General features: G+C 32.5%; 3 protein-coding genes across 3 annotated transcripts; all 3 read right to left on the bottom strand.

Annotated features, from left to right (window-relative positions):
- Positions 1–499: 499 nt before the first annotated feature.
- On the bottom strand, positions 500–3885 carry LOC103489356 (sucrose-phosphatase 2). The gene is made up of 8 exons (XM_008448496.3): positions 3698–3885; positions 3310–3612; positions 3114–3215; positions 1823–2017; positions 1436–1717; positions 1064–1286; positions 913–959; positions 500–815 (listed from the first exon to the last, which is right to left on the bottom strand). The coding sequence occupies exons 1-8, from the start codon at positions 3755–3757 to the stop codon at positions 711–713; spliced, it is 1317 nt and encodes a 438-aa protein (XP_008446718.2). The 5' UTR covers positions 3758–3885; the 3' UTR covers positions 500–710.
- Positions 3463–8782, bottom strand: LOC103489357 (octanoyltransferase LIP2p, chloroplastic-like). The gene is made up of 6 exons (XM_017044775.2): positions 8286–8782; positions 7934–8198; positions 6959–7109; positions 6485–6802; positions 3698–3730; positions 3463–3612 (listed from the first exon to the last, which is right to left on the bottom strand). Exons 1-6 carry the CDS (start codon positions 8450–8452, stop codon positions 3599–3601), a joined length of 948 nt encoding a protein of 315 aa, XP_016900264.2. The 5' UTR covers positions 8453–8782; the 3' UTR covers positions 3463–3598.
- A 627-nt stretch (positions 8783–9409) lies between these two features.
- On the bottom strand, positions 9410–11927 carry LOC103489360 (uncharacterized). Its single transcript, XM_008448500.3, has 2 exons — positions 11430–11927; positions 9410–10050 (listed from the first exon to the last, which is right to left on the bottom strand). The coding sequence occupies exons 1-2, from the start codon at positions 11787–11789 to the stop codon at positions 9580–9582; spliced, it is 831 nt and encodes a 276-aa protein (XP_008446722.2). The 5' UTR covers positions 11790–11927; the 3' UTR covers positions 9410–9579.
- Between the last annotated feature and the right edge of the window lie 2540 nt (positions 11928–14467).

The following is a 14467-nucleotide window of genomic DNA, read 5'->3' as shown; positions in this document are numbered from 1 at the left end:
ACAATAGACTATTATCTATGTTTATAATGATATAAATAAACACAAATAATAGTCTATTTTGGTCGGTCCATTATAAAAATATTGATATTTTTATAATTGTTTTAGCTATTTTTGTTATATTAAAAATAGTCCTAAAATATGAATTTTTTTTTAAATAGAAAAAATTAACAAACTATTTACACTTCAAATAAAATCACTGAAAGACAATATTTTTTACATTTGATTTTAATCGATGGTAAATATTTTGTCAAATGTTCTATTCTTGAAAATTTCTCCAAAATGTATATAATTTCTACCTATGAATTTGTTTACTTTCCGTCTACTTTTAAAAATTCTGAAGCCATATTTAGAAAACTAAAATAAACATTTTTTTGAAAAACTTATTTTTCATTGCCTTGTAAAAAATTCAAATGTTTCTTTAATAATTAATAAATATAAAAGATATTGGAAAAAAACACCCAACAATTATAATTTTAAAAATAAAAAATTAAAAACGAAATTATTATCAAATAAAACCTTCCCTTGCACTCAGCACTCCATTTATAATTTGCATTCAAATGATACAAATGATTATTGATTTGAATTTAAAATTATTAGAAATAGATTCTTTTTTGTATCTTTCTTATTCTTATTTTTGGATAAGATTAACAATGGAAATAGATACATACTTGGTTTAGGATATTAGTTCCTTAGGCGTAGGAAATCTGATTTTAGATAAAGCAGTTGTAGTGTTGTTGTGGTTCTGAAGATGAACCATCCAACCACGTGTGTTGCACGTGCATCCACATCAAACCACCACCCTTTGAACCTTTGTCCTGTTCCATATTCAATAGAGTGAAATGAAAAGGAAAAGAAAAATGAAAACACCAAAAAATAATAATAGTAAAAAAAAAAAAAGATATAACTTTTTACCTGTGAACTCATTAGAACAGTAGTGAAGCACCCCCTAAATCTTTTCTCTATAAAAAAAACAAAAACAAAAACAAGGTCAAGGGAGGAGACAAAACATCTATTTAAATAATCACATTTGTAATGAATGGCGATGCAAAGATCTAGTTCTTACGTGATGATGATGATGACGACGACGAAGATGAAGAAGAAGAAGCCCATTTATTGAACCTGAGAAGCCATGAATCGAACCCGACCTGTGAGGATGAGAGTCCATCGAGCCAGATTCGAAATGGAGTGCCCTTCATGTCACCATATGACTCTCTTATTCCATCTATCAATTCCTCCCTACTTCTCTCTTTCCCATTTGGATCAACTAATATTGTTCCTTTTGCAGGCTGCACCATCGATCATTATGCTAAATCATTGATTAACCAAAAAAATTAAACGTATAGATGAAGACAAATCTGTATCATATCATCTAACACATTTAATCTCCCAAACCTCAAAACCAACTTCATACAGCTTTTAACCATGCAAAACTTACAAAGATGGACTTCAGATGTTCAAGGTACAGCTCCGACTTCTCGACTTCACCCCGTCTCCATCTCTCGTAAAGCACATAAAACTTCATAACTTCAAAACAAGGATCGATAGTCTCGACTTTACAGCACCTAATGTCTCTTGGGGACAAATTAGGACCAAGTTCGAAGCTGCCAATAGCCTCTATGATCCCACCTGCACATCTCTCACTAGCATGCATAACTTTGGGGTTGCCCTTTCCATTCTCCATATACCATTCAAGTAGATCTTCCCCTGCATTGCTAACCTACACAAATGCAGAAAATTTACATAATTCTTTCCACATAATCAATCCTACTATTTACAAGGCCACGTCGAATGATAATTAAGGAAGGTTTTTGAAGCTACAGACCATCACACCATAGACGTCAGGGATGCTGAAGAGCTCGGTGTCGTTTCCAGAGTCACCACAAACAAGAACATTGGTGGGAGCTTTCCCATTAGATTTTAACTTGTTGAGAAGATATTGAAGGGCCCCAGCTTTTCCAGCATGTTTTGGCAATACGTCCAACGCGATTCCACTGCTGTAGACTATTTTTACATCCAACTGACACAGTGTTTCAACGAGTTAAGAAAACGCGAGGGGACGAGGCGGAGCTTCTTAAGAGTTCCGCCAAAACTAGAGACGTCGTGGACCGCGTCGGGGATGGCTTTTCCAACCCCGTGAAATTCCCGACAAAGATTCCCAATAATCACTTCCCATGTGGAATTTTTCCTTCTTCGGCTTTCTTTTTTCTTTTTAAAATAATAATAATTAACTTGAATTATTACCATAGAAATTTTTTAATTACACAGTTAAAATTTTCACCCGTGGAAATATAATTAAGTTTGGTTGGCGATAAAAAGTTAGAAACAGACTCAAGTTCATAACTATAGGGAAAGTAATTGGGGAGAGTTGATACGGATGACAATTGAAAATTTTAAGTATCTCAAAATCATCATTAATTATTGATGAAACAAATGGTGGATTGATTATTTTTTGTTCACCCAATCCCACTCTCTCTCAAATTACTCAAGTTGTTGAGCACTTCTAAATAAGTTGTAAATATAGCAATTAGATTCAAAATATTAATATATATAGTAACCTTTTTAACAATTGCAAATATAATAAAAACTGTCATAGTCTATTGATTATAGAAATTTATTATTAATAGATCATATTCTAAATATTGGTCTATCAACATTTTCTAAATATTGATATAAGGGTTTATCGGTGAAGACTTCAATATTTGCAGTTCTTTTCTAAATAATGCTATACACTTAATTATTGTCCCTAAAATTACTATTCATTATTATTACCTTATTGTTAAAAAATTTTATTCTTTTTTATAATTTCTAAATGTTAACATTTTCTAAACTAAACTTTTATATATATATATATATATATAGGTGAATTACTTTGAGGGTAAAGCTTAATAATGAATGGGTTTGATATATATAGTTATTTTTTTCTTTTATGGATGAGCTTTTCACATATCCTTAGTGATATAAAATGGTTAGCGGAAGGGTTATTCATACAAAAATCTCTCACATGTAAACTTCGAAAAATTCTCTCTTCTTTTTGGCTCCTCATCTAATCTAATTAGGGAAATGAAATCTTTACCCAAAAGAAAAGAAAAGAAAAGAAAGAAATAGAAACTTACCCCTCGTTTCTCTAAACATTGAGAAAGAAGATCGATGACTCGTGGGGCTTTATCCTTCTCTATGAAGAAGCTGACCTTATGAGCTCCTTGCTCCGTTTCTGACTGCAATGTTCAACAAAAAATATCCAAATCAAACCAATTAGGGCCTCGAAGCAACAACATTCATCACAAAATTACATCAAATCAACCTCCAAACCTGCAGCTGCGTAAGTTCCGGAAATTTTAGGGTTTCCTCAACCACAATATCTCGATTCCAGTTTTGATTCAGAAATTGTTCCCATTCTTCATCTTCAACCATCGAATCACCATCTTCAATCACCGTTCCAACGGACGTTACCGTTAAATCGGGAGTCAACAGAGGTCTCTCCTCTCTTAATTTTCTATAACTCGTCGACGATCTTCCGGTTGAGAATACGAGAAGAGAATCCGGACGGTAATAGGCTTCCCATAAGGCATTGAACTTGAGAAGCGAGGTGTTGTGTTTATCATCGTGATCGACCTGTAGTAATTTTACGATCTTCGTATCGGAAATGTGGAGAAGGAAAAAGGAAAAATGATTATTGTGAGGAATAATAAACTCATACCATCGTTTGATCGAGATCGGAAACTATCATGAGCTTCGGAGAAGAATCCAGTCGATCCATTGGAAAATGATGAGTATCGGGAGAGTGATATTTGGGATTTGAATTGAAGCGCCAATGGATCGTATGAATCAACGAATCAACGGTCAATGTATAAAAATGGAACAGGTCGTCAATATATTTATTTTTTATTTTTAAAAAAATTAGTATTTATGATTTTTTGTTTTTATATACAAATCAATGGAGGATTATAAAACATTATTATTGTTTATATATATACATATATAATCACATTTTTCTTTATAATTTCATTCAGTTGAATTTTATGGTTTATCCAAGTTTTAATTTTATGAAAATATAGATAAAATGTTCGATATTGAAGAATAAAATTAAAATCGTGATAAACGCGATCTCGTTGTTCGGTTCGCTATTAGGCTTTCTTATTTTGGGCACCAAATCTCCCAAGGTGGTCAAGTATTAAGGTTTAATATAAATGTTTTCTCTTTTATTTTAATAATTGTAATTTCAATATTAGGGTTTAATTTGTACTGGATTTAGATATGAACAATTAAATTATATTTTTTATGTGGTGATTTAAATTTTGGGTTTGATATGATACCGATTTGAAATTATTATTCCAACTTAGTCATGGTATAACACCAATAACGAATTAGTCTTTAAACTTCGGTTATTATCAATTTAATATGTATACATACGTTTTATCACCATTTAATCTCTATTGTGAAAAATGCTATAAAATTTGATTAAGAGAAGAATAGGTTAGGGTCGGAGATGGATGACCCTAACCTATTTTCGAGGTACTTTTAACCTTACTTGCAAGTGAAATTACCAAAACAAAAGTGAAATTTGAGGCCTTTCTACGTCCTTTTTCTCTTAATTTCCTCACTCGGTCTCGCTCTTCGCTATTTCATTGACGTTTCGAGAAATTTAAGAACGAACGACCAACCGATGAAAGTAAAAAAGAAAAGTTGAGAATTTGATGGATTAGATCGCAGGGACTGTTCTATTCCAAGAGTGGAATTGAAGAATTTCAAAACACAAAGGGGAGAATAGCCTTAACATGGGTAGGAAAATCTTCAAATTTAGAAAGGTACCACTTCCTTGTAGCATAGCTTCTTCCGATCAAGAACAACGCCGATCCCACCACGAACACCACCGCGAACAACGTCTGTGAAACAAATGCAATTCCCAAGAATTCCACAATCTCAAACAGATAATGAGGACACGCAATCACTTTAAACAATCCTCCCCTCGGAATCCTGTACTCTCGATCGCCTCCACTTCTCAATCTCGACAGCAAAACATGGTGATAGAAATTACCAGTAATTCCAATCCCATACAACGCCAACCCCGCCGCCTTCAAATCAATCTCCGGCTCCACCAGGTCCAGTGAAACAATCTGAGTGTAGATCGTGGCGCCGGTGAAGAGAAGGTAAGCAAGGGAAGTGATAATGGCGTCGGTGAGAGCCATTTTGTTGCTGTATTTGTGAACGAACAGGACCTCGGAGATGCGTTTGAAGAAATGGAAGAGGAGGAGGGAAATGATGAGGAAGATTCTGGAGGAGAGAAGGAAATGGTGAGGGACGAGGAAGAGAGAGAGAGATGAGAGGGAGAAAGCAGGGAGGTAACAGAGAAGCATGGCGGAACGTGAAGGGAGGTGGAATTTGGAATTTGGGGTCCAGAATTTGGAGTATCGTAAAGGGTGGCCGAGGAGTTCGCCGGAAACGAGGAAAAGAATGGAAATGAAGGTTAGGGAAGAAAGAGATAAGAGGAAAAGAGAAGAAAATGGGTAGAAGAGGAATGCTGTGGCCGCCATGGAAATGGATTTGAGAATTCAGGAGATGAATTCATTATGGAGGTGGGTGGTGGTTGGTGGTCGGTGGTCTTGTGGTTTCGGAGAGATGGGAATTGAATGGTGAAAGACGATTGAGTCGTCGCTATGTAATTTCGAAAATCTATTTTCTGTCCTTTTCTTTCTTGTAAGAATCGAGATTACTATGAACCAATAGTATAAGATAACAATGGTTGTCTTGTCGTGGATATTTGGGAGTCGCCGGCGATGGTGACCGGATGACGCCGGAGGAGTGGTGGTCATTTGATAGCCACAATAAGGTAATGGCAGATCAGAGAGACGGACCGAGTGGTTGCTAAACACCATTACTAAAATTATTACCTTGAGAGGGAATATTCACGAAGAACTAAACCATTTCTTCCATCAACATCAACATACATACGTAAATGAAACTCGTTGATCTGATGACATGTTTGGAAGTAATTATGAAATTATTTAAATCATTTTTTGTCATTTGAAAATTGTTTTTAATCATTGAAAACTCTATTCTAATAGTAATTAAATTTTTTTAGGGATTAAAAATGTGTTTCGAAGTGGTTTTGAATGTGACAAAAGTGATTTGATACAACTTATATCGATAAACTAAATACCATTTAAAAATTCTAATCCTAACACTCCCAGTTCTTCATAGTTCCAATTTTACCATCTCAAAAGATTAAAGATTGATGATTCCATCTCTATAAACTCAATCCTCAATCATTAAACTAAAAAGAAAATAAACCTTATATTATAACAGCTTAGGCATACACATAAGAAGTTTAGTTCAAGTAGTTCTTTCTTTCATTTACATCATTATAAAAATTTTCAGAAAGCTACAACATTTTCAAAACCTTTTTATGTGAAATCAAATCAAATGGTATAAATTAAGAGTGGGTAACATTTAACATCTACAGTTTAGAGATTATAAGATATCTCACCAGGGGAGTTGTTGGGAATTTGCTTCAAGAACTCCAAAGAAGGGATGGTTTTATGATACATATCAAGTTGAAAAACTTCAGAGAATTCCTGTATTAGAGCTCCAAAAGTGATATCTATCAACTGGGAATCTTTCTGAAATCCAGTGTGTAAATCAACTTCTCTTAGCAACTCTTTGATGTTTCCGACCTTCCGGTTTCCTATTCCACATGGAACTATCCAATTAAATGGAGTTAGATCAGTGGTAACATTGAGGGCTAATCCATGAAATGTTATCCATTTCGATACCCGAATTCCAATGGCTGCAAGTTTCTGGTTTCCTGCAAAGGAAAATCATTCAAGAAATTTGCTATGCCGAATGTCGAAGCGGGGAGGAATGAATGTAGCATTTAGAATATGCTACATACAGAAACAGAAGAGAAAAGGCGAGCACTTGGAATAATATACAAATTTCATCGGAACACAAAAAGGAATACCTGCCCAGACACCTGTTAAACCATCAATTCGATGGGCATTGATTGAAAACGTTGAGGAAAGAACGCGTATAACGACCTCCTCAAGTGCCCTGAGGTACCAATGAAGATCCATCTTGTGATTTCGCAGATTGACAATAGGGTACATAACTAGCTACAGCACAGGGCAAATCCTATCAATGTCATGTAAAAACCTCATAAAAATAGTAAACGATACTATAAAACTAAACGAACTAGCAACTCCGAGATTTAACTTTCAAATTAACAAATCGTCGTGAAGAATATAGCTAAAACTGATTTGAGAAAAGGTATGTGTGTATTTTTTTAACGTCCATATTCCATGCGCATCGAATTGATCCTACAAATAAAACTTATCTACCTCATCTAGGTAGATGGTGACTAATGGATTGAATTTATGATTTCTTAGTTTTCTTTTATCGAGTCCATGCTTCCTATTTACTTCTAGATTACTCCATGGTGGCTGAGAAAAAGGTATTTAGACTCTAAATTTAATGTAAAATGGTTCAAATAAAAAGGTTCAATTACAATTTTAGTGATTAAATTTTTTTAAAAAAATTTACTTTGCCCTTTTCCTATGTTCAAAAATATAATATCATAGTCTGCCCGTCACCTTTCCTTCGAATAAAAATTCGCAACATTAAACCAGTTCGGTTTAGAACGGGTTTGGTAGTGACTTGGAACAAAAATTTGGATACTCAAATCATTTCGAGTTTTCACACATCATTCTAAGTTTCAATTTTCATTTGAAATTCTAAAGGATATCTACACCTAGAGGTAATTTCACAACTTTTGAAAGAACATTGATACTTTTGAATAAATCGAAGAGCAAAATGTTGAGCCATACAAAAAGACTACTCTGTAACAGCAAATATATCCTTGTGAAGAATGATAAGCAAACGCTATCAAAGAAGTCACATAAAATCCTTAGATTATTTGTTAGAAATTTTGATCAAGTACCTGGCCAGGGCCATGATAAGTAACCTCCCCTCCACGCTCAGTTCGATAAATGGGAAATGGAGAATCCTTGAGATCAAAATTGAAATACTCTTCTGTACTGTTAGTGCCCATTGTGTACACAGGATGATGCTGCAAAACAATTAACGTATCTGGGCAATCCTGGTTCGCATCGATCAATCCCACTTTTTCTCTCACAATTTCCTTTTGCCAAGACCATGCATCCCCATAGGGTATTAGATTTTGATGCAAATCGAAACACTCGCACCTACAAAATCAAAAGCCAAACACATACGTGGGATTCCATAGATATGCACATAACCTGTTTGTGAAAATGAATGAAAGAGAAACTTACGATTTTGGCAGTGCATTGAGGGGTAAGGGTGATCCGGAAGGTTTTGTACGAAGAATTTGATCGAATTTATAGAAAATCTTTTGAGGATGTGATCGTTGTGATTCCGGCGGACGGTGGGTGTTTGAGCAGCTTGGAAGAAAGCCGGCAGAGGGAGTTAAAAGAATCATCAGCTTGTTAAAACTATACAGGGATTGGTAAAATTAATCCCCAGCATTCCATCGAAACTTAATTTCGAACAAGAGAAAAATGGAAGGAACAAACTGAAACTGAAGAAGAAGATCGAAATTGATTGCAATTGCAACTGAAGCGGAGTCTGCAAGAATTTAGGTGGGGCCGGATTTTATAGGGAAACGATCGGTTCGGTTTGCTTGGAGTTAAACCGGGTTGGCAGATAGAAATTGATATGAAATTTTCGGTTCGGTTCGGCTTGCTCGTAGTTTGACAATTTTGTTATTTTTCATTTTAATGTAAATTCTATGATTGTTTTTTAATTACTTTTTGTTCTTTTAATATTTTTCATCTCAATATCCCTAAGACAAACATATTTGCATATTTTTTTTCTTCTGTTACTTAATATAAAAGTTTGATTTATTGAAACCTTAAACTAAAATTAGAAAATTAAAAGAAAAATAATGACTAAAATTTAACGAATATCAAAATATAGAGACTAAAATGGTATTCTAATATATACTATTTCATTTTATAGGGTTTAAACTATATTATAGACTACCTTCGAGGTTCAAGTTGATTTCAAGTCTATGGAATATTTCATTGTTATTGAATTCAGAAAACACCTCAATTTTTTTTCTTTTTGTTGAAGCACAAGTTATATCATTTATAAAATCATTACCGTAAGTTGGCATAGTACCTAAAGGGTAAGAATAGAGGGACTAAATTTAAAATATATGGAACTATAAGGACTAGAATTAGATAATTGAAAATACGACTAAAACTAAGCTTCATTCAAGATATTAAGTAAAATGGTATTTTAAGGAGGAAAAGAACAATCCAAACAGTGATAGTGATGTAAAGAAACAAATAATAATAAACCTTGACATTGTCTTGATCACAAGACAGGAAAATAATTAGCCAAGGACTACTTAAAACACTAGTGTGAGCCCAACTTATTTGAAAGTATAATAACTAACTTTATAGTTCAACTCAGCATGAAGTTTCTACTATCAAATGTGTATACAAAGGACCTGTTTCCCAACACAACATATTTAATTCTAAAAAACTCCCCTCCTTTTTCTAAACAAAGACTTTTTTTTGTTTTGTAATTTAGAAAAAGGGTCTAAAAGACAAAAGGGAGAAGAGCTTTGACATGGTTGGGGAAATTTTCAAATTTGGAGATGTACCATTTCCTAGTGGCATAGCTCCTCCCAGCCAAATAAATAGCAGTGCCAATGCTGAAGCACAAAGGATAAAGTTCCTGAGAAATGAAAGCAAATCCAAAATACCCAATTATTTCAAACAGATAATGAGGGCAAATGACGAAGCTGAAGAGGCCTCCTTTGGGGATTTTGTAGGCTGTTTCTTCTTGTTTCCTTGTTTGTGACAAGAGATAATGATGGTAAAAATTCCCAATAATGCCTGTAAGAAACAAACCAACCCCAATATTTTTCAGATCAATGGGTGGCTCTGGAAGCCCTTGTGAAAGATGCTGAGTGTATATCATGATTGCTGTGGACAGGAAGTAGCTGAAGGAGATTTGAATTGCTGTCTTCAATACCATTTTACTGCTGTATTTGTGAATAAACAGTACCTGTCAAGATTTTCAAGAACACACCACTACTTTGGAGAAGATTTTAAAAATCAATTAAAATTAACGTACATGTATCCATCAACTTAAGTTTTTGAGATAGTAATAGTTGAACTTTTTTGTTACAAAATCAACAAATAAACAAAGCGAGTAGGTGTGAACAATAAATATCGACATAGAGATTTGCATGATTCACAGACAGACATGACAAATTATTACTAAAGAGAAATATCATATAATACAAATACATATCGCAAAAATGCTAATAGAGTTAAGAGAGTTTATACATGGTACCTCCCTAAACTTTAAGTCTAAAATCGTAAATAAAGCATAAACGAATACAGTGAGACCTTAAGGTTAGTCATTTGAAGAGTCAGATATCAAATTTAAAGCATTCCAAAATTTAACTTCACAAATGAAAGAAGAGGGTTGAAATAATTAAATTCAACATGGCCATCGGCTTAAATTTTTAAAACATTTTGCATTCTTTTCTAAATAGCTCATATAACTTGCAAGATATCTATTACTATTTCAAAGTTTCGTAGCTCAACCTTTCACCTGCAATGGAGTGAAAAGGGGAAAAGAAAATAAAGAACAAAGAAGAATAGTTCCACGAATGAAAGGTATAAGACTTGCAAATCACACTGTGATTAGTGAAACAGAATTTTTTGAGAACTGCTGAACAGAATGGTGTCGTTTGGTTCTTTCTTAAGCATGACTTAATATAATAATCAATCTAATTATTAAACAGTTACCTTCTGTTTTATTTTGTTAATCAGTTTGATAACGACTTCTATTATAACTAATTATTTCTCTTTCTCATATGTGTATAAATACCATTGAATACACCATAAATAAAAGGAGAAAGTTCATTCTATACGCAGTACACACGTAGAATATCTTAATTAAATTAGTCAAATTGCAAAATTAATAAAGTCAGATTGTCTCTAAGCAAATGGGTTATTGATAAGATGGGCATAGCTCAACTAGCAACTTCGAACTCGAGGTTTTGATTCAGCCATCCATGGTCAAAAGAAAAAACAAAAATACTCATCAAAATTGATAATAAGACAACCGCCAAAGGGAGCCTAAGTCAAAGTTCGAAACCCCAATTCATAATACAAACAATGAATTAAAGAAATTCAGATCTCTCTACAATTTTCTCTTCGCCACGAATTTTCATACAGTTTTCAAGAACTCGAGAAAATTTTTAAGAATAAGATTAAACACCCAATCGAATCGAATCGAACAAATAATTTTACGAGGATATGAATTTCGCTGTACTCAAGAACATCAGAGAAGAACTGCATTCCGTAATCCCTAATTCCAGAATCAGATTTGAGATTTCAAAACTCAAACAAAGGCTTAAAGAGAGAGAGTACCTCAAAGATCCTCTTGAAGAAATGGAGAGTGAGAGCAGATTTAAGCAGAAAAAACCTCTCATCACCGCTGGGAAAGAGCCAAAACGACGCGGCGCCAGCTAGAAACGCCGGAGTATAAACCAAAAGCATTCCATATTTCGACGAAAGCTTAGATTCTTGGGCTGAAAGTTTCGAACCACTATTTGAATTCCAGAACTTGGAATACTGCAAATGCTTACCTTTGATCTCGGAAAGGCCAGCCATAGCCAACGACGTCGAGCTAACCACCGTCATCACGTTGACGAACGTGGAAGGAGGCGGAGGGAAGAGAAACGCCGACAAAATGTCCATCGCCACAGAAACCCAGATGGGGAAGAACATCAAAAGATATGGGTAGGAATCTGAAACTACGTTGGAGTGTGGGAGATTGAGGATTTATAGAAGGCCATTGGGATTTAGCCATTTTTTGGGATTTGGGGGATTGAAGCTTCTTTTGGGTGTGTACAAGAGGAATCAGTGGTGTGGTTCAGCACACGTTACGTTCAAATTGCATTTCATTTTAATGAATGTTTCGCCAAAAAAAAAACATTAATTAAAATTTAAATCCAACCATAGTCTTTCTTTCAAACTTAGGTAATTGTTTTTGTCATTCCACTCTACTTTATACTCTTTATTTTATATTATATCATCAATATAATATATACACATTTGTGTATGTACATGTTCATTTTTTATTTTAACTAGTTTGTTAAATATACTCAAATAAATTTTTAAAAAATTTAAATTCGATTTTCTATTTCGTAGATGGCTTATTTTTAAAATTATACGCTATTGGAATTAAATCAATCATACCTTTAGAAAAAATGTATTTGATTCATAATCAATTTGTATATTTAATCTCGTAAATTTTATAATTTACTTTTTTCTTCTTCTAGTGATTTGTTAGAAATGAAATCGAACGCATAAGTGTCACACGTCATAGAGAGTCATAGAGAGGTTGAGAGCAACACCAAAAGAAGATTAAAAAGATCAAAAGTCAAGCTTCTCGTTCAAATAGGATTTATTGGCAAAAAGAAAGTAATTAAGTAACAACTACCATCTTTAAGAAATTTTGAATTAATTATTACTTAAACTTGAGATCGATTATAAATTCAAATATGCCTTGAATGAAAAATGAATAAAAAGTACACTTGATAAATTCTTGATGTCGTATCTCTTCAATGTAAACGCTGGATAGAATAAACTATAGGAAATTAGCTAAATAGACTTAATTTCATCCTCACAAAAATAGAGAAAATTTTGCATTAAATATAATAAAATCTTGGCATGATTTTAAGAAAGGTTGGAATTTGATTCTAAACTTAAGTATTTCTATTTTATTTGGCATAATTTTAGGGAATGATTGGAATTTGAATTTGAATTTTACTTGAGATTTGAAATTTGAATCTTTTAAATGATTTTTCGTTACTTTTTTAATGTCTTTGTTAATAGTTAATTATTGCATCATCTTTATCATTATTTTAGGAATTATTCATTGCATTAAAATTTTAGGACGTATTCATAGCATTAATAGCTAAAGTTTGAACATATAATTATTGAAGGTAAAAATTGGAATAATTAGGGGTATTGAAACTAATTGAATATGTTTAGGGATCTTTGAAAGAATATAATAATTTTTTGATTTAGTTAATTATTATCATAAGTGGGTGTGTTCACAAATACACTGCAATCGAATATGTGATATTTTATTTGATTTTTCAATCTTCTTAAATATACTGTATTTGAATCTGGACAGTTCTCATCCGTTGAGGGGTAATTTCGAACCAAAAAAGTGGAAAACTATTTCAGGTAGTTAATTTTGCCATAAATAATAAAAAAAATAACAGTTTGCTATTTTTCTAATTTCCATTCTTATATTTGTCATTTCTACGGATTCCCCTATATATATCTCTTGCAGAAGATAGTTGCAAATATATTCATTAGATTTAAAATAATTAAATATATAACAACATTTTTAAAAAATTTACAAATATAACAAAATTTGTCAAATATCCTATCTATACTAATAGATTATTACTCATAGACCATTTTGCAAACATTGGTCTATTACTGATAAACCATAAACCATATAAACTCGATAGAATTTGCTATATTTAAAATAATTTTTTGATATTTTTCTTAAACTTTGTTATATATTGAATATTTATTTCTAAAATTACTTATTGGGATAATTAAAAATATAGCAATTATATTCAAAATAATGAAGTATATAGCAACATTTTTAAAAAATTGCAAATATAGCAAAATCTATCAAAATCTATTAATAATAAGAGTATATCACTGATAGACCATATAACAAATGTTGATTTATCACTAATAAACCATAAGAGTCTATCAATGATAGAAGTCTATCACCGATAGACTTTGCTATATCTACAATTTTTTAAAAATATTGCTACATATTTAATAATTATTCTAAAAATTGCTACCTATTATATTTATCATAAATAAAACAACCGAAGCCCATTTGAGGGTCGTAAAGGCCCACTAAAAAAAGCATACAAAAACTCTATCCACTAAGCAACTACCACGTGCTCCTTCCCAGTTTTTAGGCACTAAATTGTACATAGGCAATGAATGAAAATTACGAAGTTAATAGATATACATTATTATGAAAATACTTTTTTAAATATTTTAAAACAGAAAGAAAAAAGGATAATTAGAATGGATAACAATTGTTAAAATAATTATTAACTATGTAGCAACATTTTTAAAAAATTGCAAATATAACAAAATCTATCGGTGACAGACTTCTATCGTTGATAGACTCCTATGGTTTATCAGTGATAGACCAAGATTTACTACATGGTCTATCGGTGATAGACTCCTATTATCGATAGATTTTGACAAATTTTGCTATATTTGCAATTTTTTTAAAATATTATTATATACTTAATTATTTTGAATATAATTGCTACATTTGCAACTAATCAATTATTAATTTTTTTTTTTTTTTACAAATAATCATTTTTCATTTTAGCTCGTTTGATGAATAGACT

The sequence above is a fragment of the Cucumis melo genome, chromosome 10, assembly GCF_025177605.1.
Source record: "Cucumis melo cultivar AY chromosome 10, USDA_Cmelo_AY_1.0, whole genome shotgun sequence".
In the NCBI taxonomy this organism is placed as follows: Eukaryota; Viridiplantae; Streptophyta; class Magnoliopsida; order Cucurbitales; family Cucurbitaceae; genus Cucumis; species Cucumis melo.
This window is presented reverse-complemented; position numbering and strand designations above follow the sequence as displayed.

Bases quoted from the DNA above. Each gene is read 5' to 3' on its own strand.
- LOC103489360 (XM_008448500.3), bottom strand. From the start codon at position 11,789: ATGTTCTTCCCCATCTGGGTTTCTGTGGCGATGGACATTTTGTCGGCG. The intron at 10,051-11,429 runs GTACTCTCTCTC...AAATCTTGACAG, and splicing joins TCTTCAAGAGGATCTTTGAG to GTACTGTTTATTCACAAATA.
- LOC103489356 (XM_008448496.3), bottom strand. From the start codon at position 3,757: ATGGATCGACTGGATTCTTCTCCGAAGCTCATGATAGTTTCCGATCTC. The intron at 2,018-3,113 runs GTAAGTTTCTAT...ACACTGTGTCAG, and splicing joins AATGTTTAGAGAAACGAGGG to TTGGATGTAAAAATAGTCTA. The intron at 816-912 runs GTAAAAAGTTAT...AATATGGAACAG, and splicing joins CTGTTCTAATGAGTTCACAG to GACAAAGGTTCAAAGGGTGG.
- LOC103489357 (XM_017044775.2), bottom strand. From the start codon at position 8,452: ATGATTCTTTTAACTCCCTCTGCCGGCTTTCTTCCAAGCTGCTCAAAC. The intron at 8,199-8,285 runs GTAAGTTTCTCT...TTGATTTTGTAG, and splicing joins CTCAATGCACTGCCAAAATC to GTGCGAGTGTTTCGATTTGC. The intron at 7,110-7,933 runs GTACTTGATCAA...CCTGTGCTGTAG, and splicing joins CTTATCATGGCCCTGGCCAG to CTAGTTATGTACCCTATTGT.